This window comes from Channa argus, chromosome 5 (genome assembly GCF_033026475.1).
Source record: "Channa argus isolate prfri chromosome 5, Channa argus male v1.0, whole genome shotgun sequence".
NCBI classification, from domain to species: domain Eukaryota; kingdom Metazoa; phylum Chordata; class Actinopteri; order Anabantiformes; family Channidae; genus Channa; species Channa argus.
In genome coordinates this window covers 28,360,691-28,376,011 of record NC_090201.1, presented here as the reverse complement: position 1 = coordinate 28,376,011, position 15,321 = coordinate 28,360,691, and the positions used below count along the sequence as shown (strand labels likewise).

The 15,321-nt window shown below is 42.1% G+C and overlaps 1 protein-coding gene and 1 long non-coding RNA gene across 5 annotated transcripts; one reads left to right on the top strand and one right to left on the bottom strand.

Annotated features, from left to right (window-relative positions):
• The first annotated feature begins 1 nt into the window (after position 1).
• Positions 2-3,530, top strand: LOC137127879 (uncharacterized). The gene is made up of 3 exons (XR_010914478.1): positions 2-971; positions 3,110-3,250; positions 3,394-3,530. It is a non-coding gene; the product is annotated as an uncharacterized lncRNA (long non-coding RNA).
• LOC137127877 (RNA-binding protein 39-like) lies at positions 2,767-14,086 on the bottom strand. 4 transcript variants are annotated; one of them, XM_067505399.1, is made up of 15 exons: positions 13,949-14,086; positions 12,433-12,495; positions 10,429-10,478; positions 9,717-9,890; positions 8,905-8,958; positions 8,684-8,804; positions 7,930-8,082; positions 7,600-7,758; positions 7,429-7,494; positions 5,357-5,561; positions 4,913-4,999; positions 4,096-4,219; positions 3,782-3,887; positions 3,144-3,222; positions 2,767-3,051 (listed from the first exon to the last, which is right to left on the bottom strand). In XM_067505399.1, exons 2-15 carry the CDS (start codon positions 12,481-12,483, stop codon positions 2,948-2,950), a joined length of 1,533 nt encoding a protein of 510 aa, XP_067361500.1. In that variant the 5' UTR covers positions 12,484-12,495; positions 13,949-14,086; the 3' UTR covers positions 2,767-2,947. The 4 variants fall into 4 exon arrangements, with proteins under 4 accessions (XP_067361500.1, XP_067361499.1, XP_067361501.1 ...); XM_067505398.1 differs by lacking the exon at positions 13,949-14,086 and adding an exon at positions 13,534-13,691; XM_067505400.1 differs by lacking the exon at positions 13,949-14,086 and adding an exon at positions 13,534-13,691 and having other exon boundaries at positions 8,684-8,801.
• Positions 14,087-15,321: the final 1,235 nt, after the last annotated feature.

Below are 15,321 nucleotides of genomic sequence, written 5' to 3'. Positions count from 1 at the left end.
CAATTGCATATGATTTAATATACGAGCCCTGGAGAGGAGCCTGAAAGCATCATGTGCACACGGCCTCGACAGAGTGGGGCGGGGCCGCGCACATACAGCTGTTTTGTGTTTGTGTTAACAGCTGTTTGCATTCAGCTGTCAATCAGTGTGACGTCAAAAACAAACAGCTAATGAGCCTTTTACATTTTGAGATATAATTAGAATATTTAATGAGATATTTTTATGTTGTTTTTCTCATTACACTGGAGAAGTCAGGCTGTCTGTGATGCTGCATTTTTATTAATATGTACAAAAGGTTTTTGTGGAGTTTGGGTCCTTTTGAGAGATCTTTCAGCGCCACTGCCTGGCATTTAAAGTCAATCCGTGTTTTCTTTCTGGTACATTAGTTACTGTATAGTGAGACATCTGGATGTCGCAGATGAGTCTTTATTGATCCCACGATGGGGAAGTTCCAGCAGTGAAAAGACAAGCACCAGATATTGCACCACACATGAAATAAAAGATAGTTCCCCTCACCTAACCAAATATTGCACAAGAGCACAAAAACTTACATAACGGACAAAAAAGTTCCTCCCATAATAACCACACAGACAAACTCACAAAAAGTTGCTCCCATTTGTGTGTCGCTGTATTGATGTGCTGTACAGTCTGATCGCTCCTTCATTCACTGGGGGTGTAACAGTCTTGTGCTGAAGGAAACTGCTCAGAGCCTCCACAGTGTGGTGCAGGAGGTGAAAGGTGTTATGCGTGATGGATGTCAGTTTGTCCAACGTCCTCCAGTCCACCACCTCCTCGATGGAATCGAGTGGGCAGCCCAGGACAGAGCCGCCTCTCTTAACCAGCTTATTGAGTCTCTTCCTGCCACATGCCCAGTACACAACGGGCACACAAACTGCAGAGGCCACCACAGTGTCATCGAAAATTTGGAGAAGAACCCTGCTCACACCAAAGGATCTCCGTCTCCTCAGCAGGTGAGATGACTCTGGCCCTTCCTGTACAGGACATCGGTGTTGTTGGACCAGTTCAGTTTATTGTTGAGGTGCAAACCCAGGTATTTAGAAATGTCTGAGCCCCGAATGCTCACCGGTGTGACTAGTGGGGGTGTCGGCCAAAGTCAATCAACAACTCCTTTGTCTTGCTGGTTTTTCAACACCAGTCAACAAATTCAATGATGATTCCCATATATTCCTGCTCATTTCCCTATGACACACAGCCAACAATGGCAGTGTCTTCTGAGAACTTCTACAGGTGAAAGTCTTGAAGTCTGACGTGTCTGACGTGTAGAGGGTGAACAGATAAGGGGAAAGCACTTTCGCCTGGGGGGGCCCCTGTGCTACAGACCATCACATCTGATACACAGTTGTGCAGTCTCACATACTGTGGTCTGTCAGTGAGGTAGTTGATGGCCCGTGCAGCCAGATGTTGGTCCACACCTGCCACCTCCAGCTTGCCCTGCAGCAGTGATGGCTGGACGGTGTTAAAAGTACTGAATAAGTCAAAGAATGTGACCCTAACAGTACTCACAGGGGCCTCCAGGTGGGATAGCGCCCGATGCAGTAGGTAGATGACAGCGTCATCCTCCCCGATGCCATCGGGTCCTCTACATGGTCTTCATAAGGTGGGAGGTTTAGGCGTCAGGTTTGTAGTGATTCAGCTCTCTAGGTTGCGCTGTTTTAGGAACTGGAAGTACACACAGGTCTTCCACAGAACCGGGACCCTCTCCAAGCTGAGGGTTAGGTTAAATATGTGTCGGACCACCTCACTGAGCTGGTCTGCCCACTCCCTGAGGAGCCTGGGGCTTTTATACTCTGGGGCTGTGTCCTTCCTACTTTTTGTCTTCCTTAACGCTCCTCTCACCTGGTCCTCAGTGAGTTACAGCAGGGTGGGTGGTGATTGGTTGTGGTTATCTAGGAGCCCTTTGTGACAATAGGACGAAAAGCAGAGATGGAGGACGACACAAACAGAACAGGCTGGATTTCTTTGGATGGTGAAGGCAGACAGATGTGGATGAAGTACATGGTTTTGAAAATATATTTATGTAATATTATATAGCGCTTTGGATAAAAGCGTTTTATAATGTTGCTTCTCATTCACCCAGTCACACCCTCACGGCTGTGGTGCTCACCTGAACCTGTCTTTGCCAAGGACACTTCAACTCATGGCCAGGTGGTGACCAGTTGGCACTGGTTTAAAGTAACAAGTACTTTGTTACTTTACTTAAGTACATTTTTCATATATCTGTATTTTATTTAAGTAGATTTAATTATTGCTACTGCTGCCACCTCACAGCAAAGTATTCTCTGGCGTGAATCCACATATCAGCTTTGGTGGAGTTGGCCTGTTTTCCCCACACGTCTAAGAATAGCCAGTTGATTAATGTCGGTCTCTGGTTTTAGTCCTGTTATGTACTCAGTAATGTAGTATTACTACTGTAACGTTTTCCAGTGCTGTTGATCCTTGTGATGGGTTTAGTTATTAGTCCATTTATTCAGTGAGCACAAACACTCAATGATACTTTAGTTTGTTCATAAGAAAAGAATTTATCCAAATTCACACAATTACTACACAATCTAATTTGAATTTACTCAGTTTGATGGTTACACTGATAACCTTAGCTCTATTATCTGCAACACGGCCTCGCACTTTACACCTGCATCACAGGTGGCACCCCACACCTTCCCGCCATTCAGAATCCAGCCCTTTCCCAGGAGAACTTTATGGTATATTTATATAAAACTAGGTAAAATAAAAGAGACTGTAGCTATGTGACTTCAAAATAAAATTTAATCAGCATTTTTTACAAAATCAAATCTTCCATTAGAAAAGCAATTAAATACCAAACAACCAATCAGCTGACAGCACCTGCAAACGCCCACCTCCTGACAGCTCACAGAGCTCGATCATTGGACAATATTCAGAGTCCAGTGTCCAATCAGAGGGCTGTGAGTCACCGTCGTGGGGGGTGCGCCAACAGCTGTGTGGCAGTGGCAGACTCTGGGAACAGGTTGTGATAGGTTGGCAGGGGGATGTACGCCGCTGTGATTATCTTACCTGAAACAACAGGTAACAATAATATAACAACAATAAGACGTCTCTGATTGGTCCACAGCACCAGTGCATAGGTATCACATGACAATTCTTACCTGCAAAGTATCTTCCGTGCAAAGCATTGACAGCAGCCATGGCAGCTGGGATCGATGGACATTTGACGTAAACGTTTCCCTGGAATGAAGCAGATGTAAAATTACAGGTGAGCAACAGGTGCAGGTAAAGGTGAGGAGATCTGAAAATATTTAACTGTGGTTGAAAGTAAGTAAGTACAATTGCATAGGTAATGTACTTTAGTCTGAAGTACAAGTGTTTTCATTTTATATTACTTTTGCTCCATTCCAGGTATCTGACAGAAGCAGGTTGTTAAAGCAGAACATGATGGTGTTTTATTATGGATGAAGCAGATGTACATAAAGTCCAGTGTAACTTTCTGTATCAGGAGAACTTTTACTTTTGATTCTTGTCAATATAAATAAAAATCTACCACCAAAGAGCCAACTAAACAAACATGGCTGTTCTCTGCCTTTGGAATTCTTTAAAATTACTATGATCAAAATTTTCCCAATAAGGAAACATCACCTGGAGCAGCAGCAATGGGAGTCAATACATTTTTTTAAAATAGTTTCTGAACAACAATGGGGCTCTATGACACAGCTAAATAACCAAAAATCAGGTTCTGGAATCACTGGCCTGACAGTTAGTGGACAAAATAAGTCAGGGTGTACTGTACCTCGGTGGAGTTCTTGTCAACATAGATATGAACAACTCCTCCATGCTTGTTACACTCCTCTATGACATCATTCTGGATATCCAGCTCCCAGCCAGGAGGCTCCTCACTGAAACAGAGACAGCATTCAGGTACACGACAACAACACACAGAAACACGTTTGTGTACAAACCAAGTCAGACACACACAACAAGAGGCTACAGTAATTTACACTTTGCAATGGTTGCATGTGAGCAGCTGACAGTTCACCGTGCTACTTTTAACACAGACGAACAGAACAGCCACTGAGACAGAGGGACAGAGACAGGTAAACGTACCTGTTGGGGCTGAACATGTTGGACAGCTGGAAGCAGTGTGTGGCGATTGGCTGAGATGGAAGATTCAGAGCAGTTGAGTTCATGTTCATATTGAGAGCTGAATTTATGGCCGGGTTCATGGCAGCTGAAACACAAATTTGAACAACTTCACAAGCTGCATCACAGAAAACAGGAGTGAAACATTAACAGCGTGACAGAAAGTGCTGCTTCTGTGAGAAAGTCAAGGCTTACAGCAGGCAGGTTGCTATGAATAACCTGCATTTAACAGCTTTATTATTTTTCCATCCAACTTTTTCCACTTTACTCATTCTGTCAAATTATTATTTTATTAATTTATATTTCAACAATATAACATGAAGATTAAATTAAAATCAGTGTTATTATAATTTGTATCCAACTGATTGTGTGTATTCAGATTTAAAATACACTGAAGTGGTTGTATAGATATTATTTGTCTACAAATAATATTTTAAAGAAAATAAATTATTTCTAATTAGATTTTTAATTAACTGTTTGCACAATGCTAATTGTTCATTTTAAATTAATAGAATTAATTTAGATATTCTCAATATTCATCAAATATTAAGGTGAATATATTCATATTTTATTTGTTATTGAGTTGTGTTTTATGTGATGTGAGATGGAAAAAAAACTCCCTGCTCTTAAATTTAACACACATTCGTCAACCACTAGTCTGTAGTTTGAAAACTGGGAAACTTCTTCTCTCTTCAGAATCTCCCAGTTTAAATGAACACATCAAAGTGGTTTTAGTTTATCAGAGAGCGGCTGATAGTGATAATGAGGATGATGTATGTACCTGATACTGCAGCGATGGCTCCAATAGCAATAGCTCCACTCATCTGTATAGCCTGCTGAGCAGCAGGAGGGATCTGCAGACCGGTTCCTACAAAAACACAACCAGAGAATCCTTCAGCTGAGCTCAGACAGAATGACTGTTAGTGTGGATGTTTGTGTCATCTGAATGATGAAAGATGGATGTGCTATAGCCTCACCAGTGTTTCCCGTTAACCATTTAGACTATGAAAGCCCACCAGTTCGAATCTATCCCACCACAGTCTCAATATTAACCAAAAATAACTACTTCTCATAAGAGATCTTTAACATTAGTTTTCACATCGTTGCAGCAAAGCTTCTCTCCCTGCCTCAAATCTTCACATACAGTCATCACCAACATCATCACCCCTCCACCGCTGTGCTTAAGAGTGCGTTTGAAGTGTGTCAGTATTAAGGATTATCTCACCCTCTGCAAGCCGGGCCATTAGCTGCAGTCGCCCCGTGGTTCCCAGGTCGATCCCGGTGCGTTCGAGCTCATCGCTATCGAGAAAAGATGAAGCTGTGGAGGCGTCGGTTCGCTCCGTCACATGCCCCACCTTCATGGGGCGACCGGCAAGCTCAAAGCCGTTCAGCTGCTCCAGTGCTTTCTTAGCACACTCTGAATCTGTAAACTGAAAAGGTACAACTCACATTAACTGTGACTTTCTGTCACCGATGTTGAAAACTGGCTGCAGGCTTTGAAGAAACTTGCCACTGCTGCATTTTTGTTAGGGCACAAAACTTTTAGAACTTTAAACTGTGCATTTTGATTCACGTATTTAAATCATCTGCTACTGTGAATGCAACATAAGTACATTTTATTTTTAGGCACTTTTCTCAACACTCAAGGTCACCTTACAGACACAAGATAAAGCAACAAACAGATAAAATAACCAGTAATAACCGAAATAACCAGTAACCAGTCAATAACCAATAAAATAACCAGTTTGAACAAAGAACTGTGTTGATTACTGATTTACTGATTTTAGTTGGAATAGGTAAAGACTAAAAAGGGGAGTTTTAAGACGGGATTTAAACATGGGGAGAGTCCTTGGATTGGAGGTCTGCTGGAAGCGTATTCCAGAGATGACGGGCAGAGCGACTGAATGCTCTACCCCACCATAGAGGAAAGGCGAGTTTGTGGAGTGGATAGAAGGTGGGCGGAGCATGAAGGTTGGGAAGCGTGAAGGTGTATATGACTGAAGGAGGTCTGACAGGTATGAGGCTGAGAGGATATGCAGGCCTTGAATGTAAGTAGTAAAATCTTATATTTAATGTGGAGATGGACCAGGGAGCCAATGGAGTAGTCTGAGGATGGGGGTAACATGATCTGTGAAGGTGTATCTAGTGACAAAATATGCAGCCGAGTTCTGACGCAAACCAAACGAGAGAATTACAATAATCTAAATGGGATGTAACTAAAGCATGGATGAGAGTGGGTGCACTGTGCTGAGCGAGTGACGATCGGAGATATTACTGATATTACAAGATGGAAATAGGCAGATTGTGCTACATTACGAATATGGGCAGAAAAGCAGAGGGTACTGTCCAGGATCAGACTTTTAACCTGAGGGGAGGGTGGGATGGTAGAACAGTACTGTCCATAATCCTTGACAAGCTCACAGGTGAAATGACCCTCATTGGTAAGCGAGGGGATGTTGAGTAGCCTGAAGGAGATGATGCTGGCAAGGCGAACTGTGTTAGCGCTAGCTGAGCTAATTAGGTTAGCTAGTGCATGTCTGTCCTGTTTTCGCAGTATGTGGTTCGAGCTGTCAATAGTGAAGCTCCATCTAGAGCCTCTGTGGATATACTTAGGATGAGGAGGAAGATGAAGGATTCTGAGGTGAGAATGCTGGTGGAGAAGTTGCATATTGTCGTAGTGGTATTAGTTCGGCTGCCATGTACTGCAGCAGTGGTGTTACAGGACATGGCAGTGACAGGTGAGTAATCCAGAATATTAGTACGAACCAGTTTTCCATATCTATTCTGGCTGGTGCAGGTGGGTGCAGATGCTGAATGGAAATATCCTAGCGGTGGGTGCGGCAGCGTGTGTAGGCAGGTAAACAAAGGCATATGTTGCCAGGACGTGGTGTGGTGGGGTATCAGCACGGTTATGTTAACTAATACATTCAGTTAAAAGTACATTTAAGATGACAATCAGTAACAACAGTGGCAGAAGCAGCTAATCGCACCAGCATCCAACCTGTGTTGACATATTTACTTATTTATGTATTTGGTTTGGCTTGAAATGTGAACAACAGCCAGTTAAAAAAAAAAAAAAAAAACTTGAAATTTTGATTCATGTTTTGTTTTAACCAACATTTATCAGGTGAAAAAAAAAAAAAGACTGCGATGAATAGTTTGTGGAAAGAAAATAAAATTATGGTACTGAACAATCAAATTTGATTTGACTGACAAAAGTCCGATAAGGCGATAGCTCTAGAAAAGATTTCAGATTGAATAATCTGACCCTGATGATGAAGATTAGGAAAAACTCACAGTGATGAAGCCGTAGCCTTTAGATCGTCCAGTCTCGCTGTCCATCATCAGCTGAATGCTCTCAATCTGAGAAACACCACAACAGCTGTCAGACTTCTTCGTACATCCTGTATGTCTGTACTTTATATGTACTGTACTTATGTTTACTGAAAGTGTGTGGTTCTGTCTGACCCGTCCAAATGGCTCAAAGATTCCTCTCAGCATCTCCTCTGTGATATTGAAGTGCAGGGAGCCGATGTACAGCCTCATTGGTCCTGAGGATCCTTTCTGCAGGTTGTTGGCTGCGGCTGCTGCTGCTGCTGCAGCTGCTGCTGCTCGGTTCTTCTCTGCCTGAAAACACAGCTCCACACTTTCACATGAGACGTAACAGTAAACTGCGGCTTTGTTACACTACAGTTACAGTAAACAGGCTGCAGTAACTCGGTACTAAAGATTTGTGCTTATGTAGACAGAGAGACATCAGTGTCCTTACGGGTATAAAAACATCAAGGTCTGTTTTACCTGTGAGGCCTGTACAATGATGGGAACTCCCAGCAGCCTTTGCCCCGTCAGCCCAATGGCCAGAGGAACTGAGTTTGCCTCCACAAACTCGATGTAAGCAATGCCCTTGGATCTGCGCGAGTTCCTGTCGGAAATCATTCTCACGTCTCGTACCTGCAGAGGGACCACAGGAGATGTTACCATGACAACCGCCCACAGAAAACCCCAAACCACCTTCAGCCTCCTCAAAAAAAAACTACAGCTGCAACATGCAGTTGATGAATCCTTCAGTTTATTAATAGAAAATAAATATAGAAATGGTCAACAACAAATAAATTATGCCAGTCACATTTAAGAATTCGACAAAGTAAATTCTTTTGGATTCTGATCTAAAACAAAAAAACATTTGATGAAGTCGGTCTAAATGGAGTCTAAATGAATTTACAATGATTTTTCGTTGAACCCGTTTTTGCACAATAACCAAATGTTCTTATTGCAGTGTTTTTAAAACCATATATAGGAGAGGAATACGTGTACGTGTTGCTTTCAGTACTTTAGAGAGATAGAATTATTAGAGTCTGACTGAAGTCAAACAATCTCCTGCAGTGTTTCTGTAGAAAAGGTTGATTTTTGTAAACAACGTTTGGAATCTGTGTCATTCTGCCATTTTTACTAAATAAAATAATCTGCTTCTTTCCTGCATTTATTAGCCTTTGTTCTGGACTGAGGCCACAGAGAGTTACTGCTCAGTGGAGCCAGCATCAGTGAGCTTTACCTTTCCCACAGCAGAGAAGAAATCCTCCAGGTCTCGAGGACGTATCCTGGCTGCCAGCTGCATGCAGAACACGGTCCGAGCATCTCGCTCCTCTGGAGTCAGGTTATCGATCGGCAGCCTGCTTACGGCAACGTTGAAAAAAGCGTGAAGTGTAAAAAGAATTGATTGAGGAGAGAAATGTCTGAACCTTCATTTCACTGTGGGGCATAAAACTGTCTCACCTGATTGGACTCTTCTCCTTCCTTAATGGACTTTTACTCCTCGACTGCCGACCGCTGCAAACAAACAGTCACAGGTGTAACCTCTAAAGTTTCTGAAGGTCACCTCAAAGAGAAACTGCTGCTGTAGTGCTGAGGAAATGTGGCTACAGTAACTTCAGTTTTTGCAGCCGCTTTCGTTGTTGCTGACGCCCTTTATCACCATTATTTATATTTTATCGGTTTTATAGGAGTATTTGTGGAACACTTTTGTCCAAGTCAACTTATTAAGCAGCAGATGTTAGGGAGAACTTTAGTGTACAGTGTCTTGCACAGGATACTTCAACATGTATCCAGGACGACTGGGAGTCAAACCAATAATCCTGTGGCTCAGACATTACTGTGCTACCAACTGAGCTACAGCCACTGTGTCTGTATTTTATCGGTCACTGCACAGTTCGGCTGGATTAGGTTTCTTTGCAGCTTGTTTTGTTTCAGCTTCAGCTGTATGAGAAGAAACGTGCAGCTAAAGGTTTATACTGTACATTTCTCATTTTAGTATTATTATTGATGAGGTGAAAACATTTATCAGAATATAAAACACATAGGGCTGCGTATAGAATTACCTGCTTGATTGCTCACTACACTGATGCAGAATATTATTTACATTTGTTACTTTGCAGGCGTGGAATTTGATTTATCAACCCAATTTCCCTCTATAATAACTAACTGAATAGTCCCTTACTAAATTAATTGTTTTATTAAAGCTCATAAATTCATGTGAAATTCTAAAAAAAAAAACATACTCAAGCCTGCTGAAAGAATATTTCACTCACTGTTTGTGGTGGTCTCTGTAGCGCCCGCCCCTCTCTCTGCTCCGGCGTCGTCGTTCTCGGCTATGGCTACGACTTCTCCGTCTGTCTCTGCTGCGGCTGCGTTTACGCTCTCGACTGCGGCTCCTCTTTCTGTCTCGACTTTTGCTCCGCTTCTGGTCGCGGCTGTGCTTCTTCCTGTCGAACACACAGAATATGGCCTCAATTAACATTTTCATAAATTGGAGGAAGACAATTTACCTGAAAAAATGTGAAAGCAGAGTTAGGCTGTCTGTGCAATATTAACCTAACCTACCTAGAGCAATTGCATACTGAGCTCTGAACATTTTCAAAACTCAGGTGACCTACACTCTGTAATGTACGTGAACACATCAACAATGCACAATCACACATTAATGGTCTCTATGGAGACACTGTGTTACTGTCTTTTAATGTGAAGTCTCTGCACTAAGACAAGCAATAGTTGAGAGGAGCTGAGATGTCTAACACTTCCATATCACTAAGTAAACATGACTTCTTAGTTTTATTACGTTGCCTTCAGTTGCTACGGGCGGCATTTGTCAATTTGTTGACTAGGAAAGGTGCAGGCATCTCCAAGGCAACAGAGACGGCTGACACTACTGTCATTAACACGTGAGTTCACAGGTGCAGATGCACAGACATGTAGATAAAGGCAGAGACAGGTCCAGAGACTAACAGGTGTAGATGTGGTTACCTTTTGGAACGCTCCTCCTGGTCAGTGGGGCTGGGGACCTTGATGTCCTCCTATCAGGGTCGACAGAGCAGAGCATGAAGAGGCAACATTCAGGAATCAGGAGGGAGGGGGATGAGAGAGAATATAACAATTTAATGAGTTACATTCAAACAGGCTGTTCTTTAGGGGGTGAGGGGTTCAGGGATGAGTCTGGCTTAGTCAGTCAGTCAGTCCGTCCGTCCCAGACAGAGGCCAAGCCTGTGTGTGTATGTGTGTGTGTATGTGTTTGGGCAGTCACTATGTGTGTATGTGTGTGTGTGTGAGGGGAGGGGGGGGGTCAGGTCAGCTGGAGCTCCGGCAGCAGCAGACACTCCATTGTCCAGCTCTTCTTCTTTTGGATGCAGAGCTGGGTTTGGCTGCTGGGACTCCTGAGGGCCCTGAAGCAGACAGGAGTCTTAGTCACTCAACTGTGCCCAGAACCAGAATCAAGGTCACAGACACACAAGGTCTCTCAGAAACCCCCTGACCTGACTTCCTGCAGAGCTGCTAAAATAAAAATGTGACGGTTTATGTGACACAGTGTAATCTAAAACCTGACAAAACTGACCTGCAGTCCAGTCCACCCCAATCCTGCTCTGATCCTGACCTCAGACCACACCAGACCAAGGGCCTTGTTTTAAAACTACTAGGATCCCACACACAGGCTACGTGCCCACAGCAGACAGAAAATACATATGACAAAATCATCAGATTTAGAAATCTGCAATCTTCACACGCATTCCCATTATATTTACTTGATTTTTTTTATTTAAAAAAATATTTTTTCATTCTGTTATTATGGATTATTGTGTGTAGTTTGAAATATTTCCATTTAATAAATAAATAAATAAAAATAAATAAATTTCCAGCACAGTAAATGCAGAAAAGGCGAAGAGACTGTAACCTATAACTACACACTAAAGAGATTTCACAGCTGGCCCAGTTAACCAGTGGTGCTCTGTTCCCCCGTTCTCTGAATCATCACTTAATTTGGCGTAAAGGAAAAGAAATCTTGACATTTAGATCAGGAAACGCAAGAGACTTTCGGTTTCTGAAACCTGACGCATCGTACAACATGATCAGCTGCTCTAAGCTGATGACAGTCTTTGACTAAACCCAAAGAAGAATCATTATATAAGCTGACTTCAGATTGTTTGTGCGGAACGCTTTCATAAATGGGTCACATACGATTCAAACATTTTCACATCACGTTGGACTTTTATACAGCTCCACCATTATAAACAAGCCCCCGAGTCTAGACTCTGGTCCCTCCTCTGCCATGTCACCACAGAAATATTCTGAGCTTTTTGTTGGGATGCAGAATAATGCTTATGCTAAGCTAATGATAACGCTGACGACAGCCCAGTCCCATGAGCCTTCTGTGTAAATTATTAGCATTTCCCTACACTTCTTCTCTCAGAATTCGCAGCTCTTCCTCACCAGCAGGGGTTGGGCCCAAATCAGGTGACAGTTTACAGTTACCAAGGAAACCAGTAATTTTACCATGGGGACCACAGTACAGCAAAGCATGATGGGGGCTGTTTACTACCTTCATGTTTGTGACAGATCACACTGGCATTCAGGGAAGTAGAGGTGAGAAATCGTTAGGCAAGTCTACGAAGAGAGATAGATTTAATCATGACAGTGTGTGAAGGAAGGCCATCATCATCATCATCATCATCGTCAGTGTCAGCCCAACTCTGCTGCTCAGACAGTTAGCAGACAGAGCAGCTGGAGAACACAGAGGATAACCTGAGTCACAAACACCAACAACTTACACAATAACAGTCTGTGTCCTCACTCGTGTTGTGACTGTGTCTCTGCAGCGTGGAACTTCCTAGACTCTTATCAGATCAATCATAAGAGGTAAATATTTTCCTTTAGTCCTGATTTTCAAAATATGTTTCAATGAGGTGACAGCAACTGTTTGAGGAGCAGCAGAGTCGGGCTGAGAATCTCAGCGACAAAGAGCAGACAGACTCTCACCTTCCTGTACGGAGCTTCCAGCATCTCTTCAATGTCCAAGTCGTCTGCCATCCTTCTGCTGCTCTGTAAAGACACAGCCATTTAACTGTCAAAGCACAATTCACATGGATGCCACAGTCACATCTGCCGTTACTAAGCACTGACTGCAAAGAGTTTACAGCCAGATCATACACAGATCACGTTACAATGTCCAAACTATTTATAGCCAATAAAATTTGCAGTCTATGCATAAAAATGTCTTTGATTCCTCCATAGTTCATCTAACATTTCAAAACAAATACAAAATGAAAGCTGTCGGTCCACATTTCAAACACATCTTGATCATTCCATTTGCAGGAGGCTGTAGCTCAGTTGTCCATGAACAACAGAGTCAGCAGTTCACCTCCTAGTATCTCCTGGCTACATGTCCTTGAACGCAACAATGAACCCTCGGTGTCAGTGGCCATTATCTGTTTGTGTGAATGTGAAGCGCTACGCAATCAGACCATTTACCTTTTCAGATCACTGAGATCACTGTGCAAACACGTAGGGACCCGATAGTACAACTTTTATAGGTTTTTGCATTAATACAGACGAAGTAAAAAGCATACTGGCTCCTGTGGCACTGTTCTTTATAACTTTATATGTTGTCACATGGTCCGGCCTCTGAATAAGTACTTCTACAGTAAAAGCAGCAGAAGAAATACTAAATAAAACACACGAGTCAGCAGCTTAGAGGATGACAGTCGCCACTCGGGACCAGTTTTTATTAATTAAACAGCAGGTGACTTTATTCCCGTGAACTCATGAAACCTGACGGCTGCTCGCTCACTCATAGAACCCGGTTACAGCTCGGGGGTCACGCTAGCCGCCCTGCTAAACACAGTGTCCCACCAACAACCACCCCAAAGTCACCGCCAAATTCCCGTTAATGTGCCGATGTGTCTGCCCGTTCGACTTCAGGTAAACACACCTGAGACCTGCAGTTAACAATTAGCTTAGCGTGCTAACAGTTTGAAGCAGCTGCCTGGAGCCCAGCGGGCCTCTCGTCGTCTTTCCCGGGTTCTACGGACTCTTTAACCGTGTTGGTGGTTGTTACCGGTGTGTAGGTTGGTGCTTTACCTGGATACACAGCGGTCGGAGGAAAAATAACCAGCAAACTGTTGCGTTATCCGTTTAACGGTCGTTCTACGGTCCTTCAACGCGACTCCGTGCTGTAGCTAACATGCGACTTTGGGGAGCCGCGCTGTTATCGCGAGAATTCATCTAAGTGCGCTCAGTTTACAGAAATAGCGCTATTCGTATGATACTACAATTTAATATATCCGATATAGTACTATAATGTACTGGTCAAATTGTTAAGTATTAACAATGATTACAGAAGAGATACACTATTAAAACGCACAAATAAAAGTTAGGCCTTGTTCGAAAAGAGCGGGTGATGCATATGGCGATTGATTTAACATGAACTCACAGTCGTATGTGTTATTAAATGTTATATATCCATCATATTATTTCTCCAAAGTATTATACTCACTAGTCAGACTGATAATCCTGGGTATCCACAATCACAGAGTACTTCAAGATAACTACAACTTTGATTTCACTGCTCAATATTACACTTGACAGACCTGACACTCCTTAAGTACAGGTGGCCATTTTTACAAGAAATGATTTACATTTCCTAGTTAAAAAGAACATTTCATATATCCACATCATTCGTCGTAGGACACAAGACGTCTATTTTTTCACTCTTTATGAATTTCACATCCTATAAAAAATAATAATAAATAACTCCAGATTTTATAATCTTGAAATTACCAACTAGACTAGTAAAGAATCTTAATATATTTACTATTTCTATCATGACTAGTCAAAATGCAATTTCAGATATCTATCTATCAGAATCAGGAACAGCTTATACCACAATTGAAATTGTGGCTAGAATTACTTCCATCTGCCATTATGACTTAGCAGAGCATCATTTTTAAATGCAATTACAGTTATCTATTATTTGTATAAAAAAAAATAGATAACTGAAATTGCATGTATACTAGTCATAATGTGAAATGTGGATGTCTGCACGGATATTTTTACTAGTTTCAGTGTATTTTGAATAGTAAAACTACGTTATGAAAACCCAGGTTTGTCAACCCAGAGTTCAGGTTTGACCTCAGGTTTAACCTGAAACACCCCCATGTGGAGTTAGAGGTGAACTTTAATGTTCGATCATAGCTCTGAAAAATGTCTGTATGAGCCATCGTGCTTTTCTGTGTTTGTTCTGCTTTTGTTTTCTCCGTGGACGCGGTGTGGAAGTGTGTGTATACGTGTATGTGTACGTGCTTATCACGTGGCTACTTTAGACGTTTTTCCAATTTAAATTTGCTTGACCAGTTGTCAACGGAAACGACATTTGATTTTCTTTATGCCAACGGAGCAGTGGAATGTTTGTGTGTGTGTGTGTGTGTGTGTGGATGTACACGGTTCCGTGGAATTCAATAAATGTTCAGTGTTTTATCAATGATCGCTGGAGCGGATAATTGCTACAGCGTCACATGGTCAATCAGCGAGGACGCAGCTCACAACTCTGATCCGTCAACTGGGGCAATGAACTAATATGGGAAATGATTAGGGCTCCATCTAATTCTGTTTGGCGATTAATCAATGTATTTAAAAAAATCTAGAGATTATTTTCAAAATGATGTAAATTTATAATCGTACAAGCGGAACTAATTGAGCATAATTTTATCAAACAGAAAAATATCAATAATTAAGTTACTCAAATTAAAAATTTTGATCAATCATCAAACTCAATCATATATATTTTAAAAAATAATCAATTATCGGTTTAAACAAACATGAGAAAGGATGCAGTGCAGAACATTATTTAAACCTTCTGATTGACACACT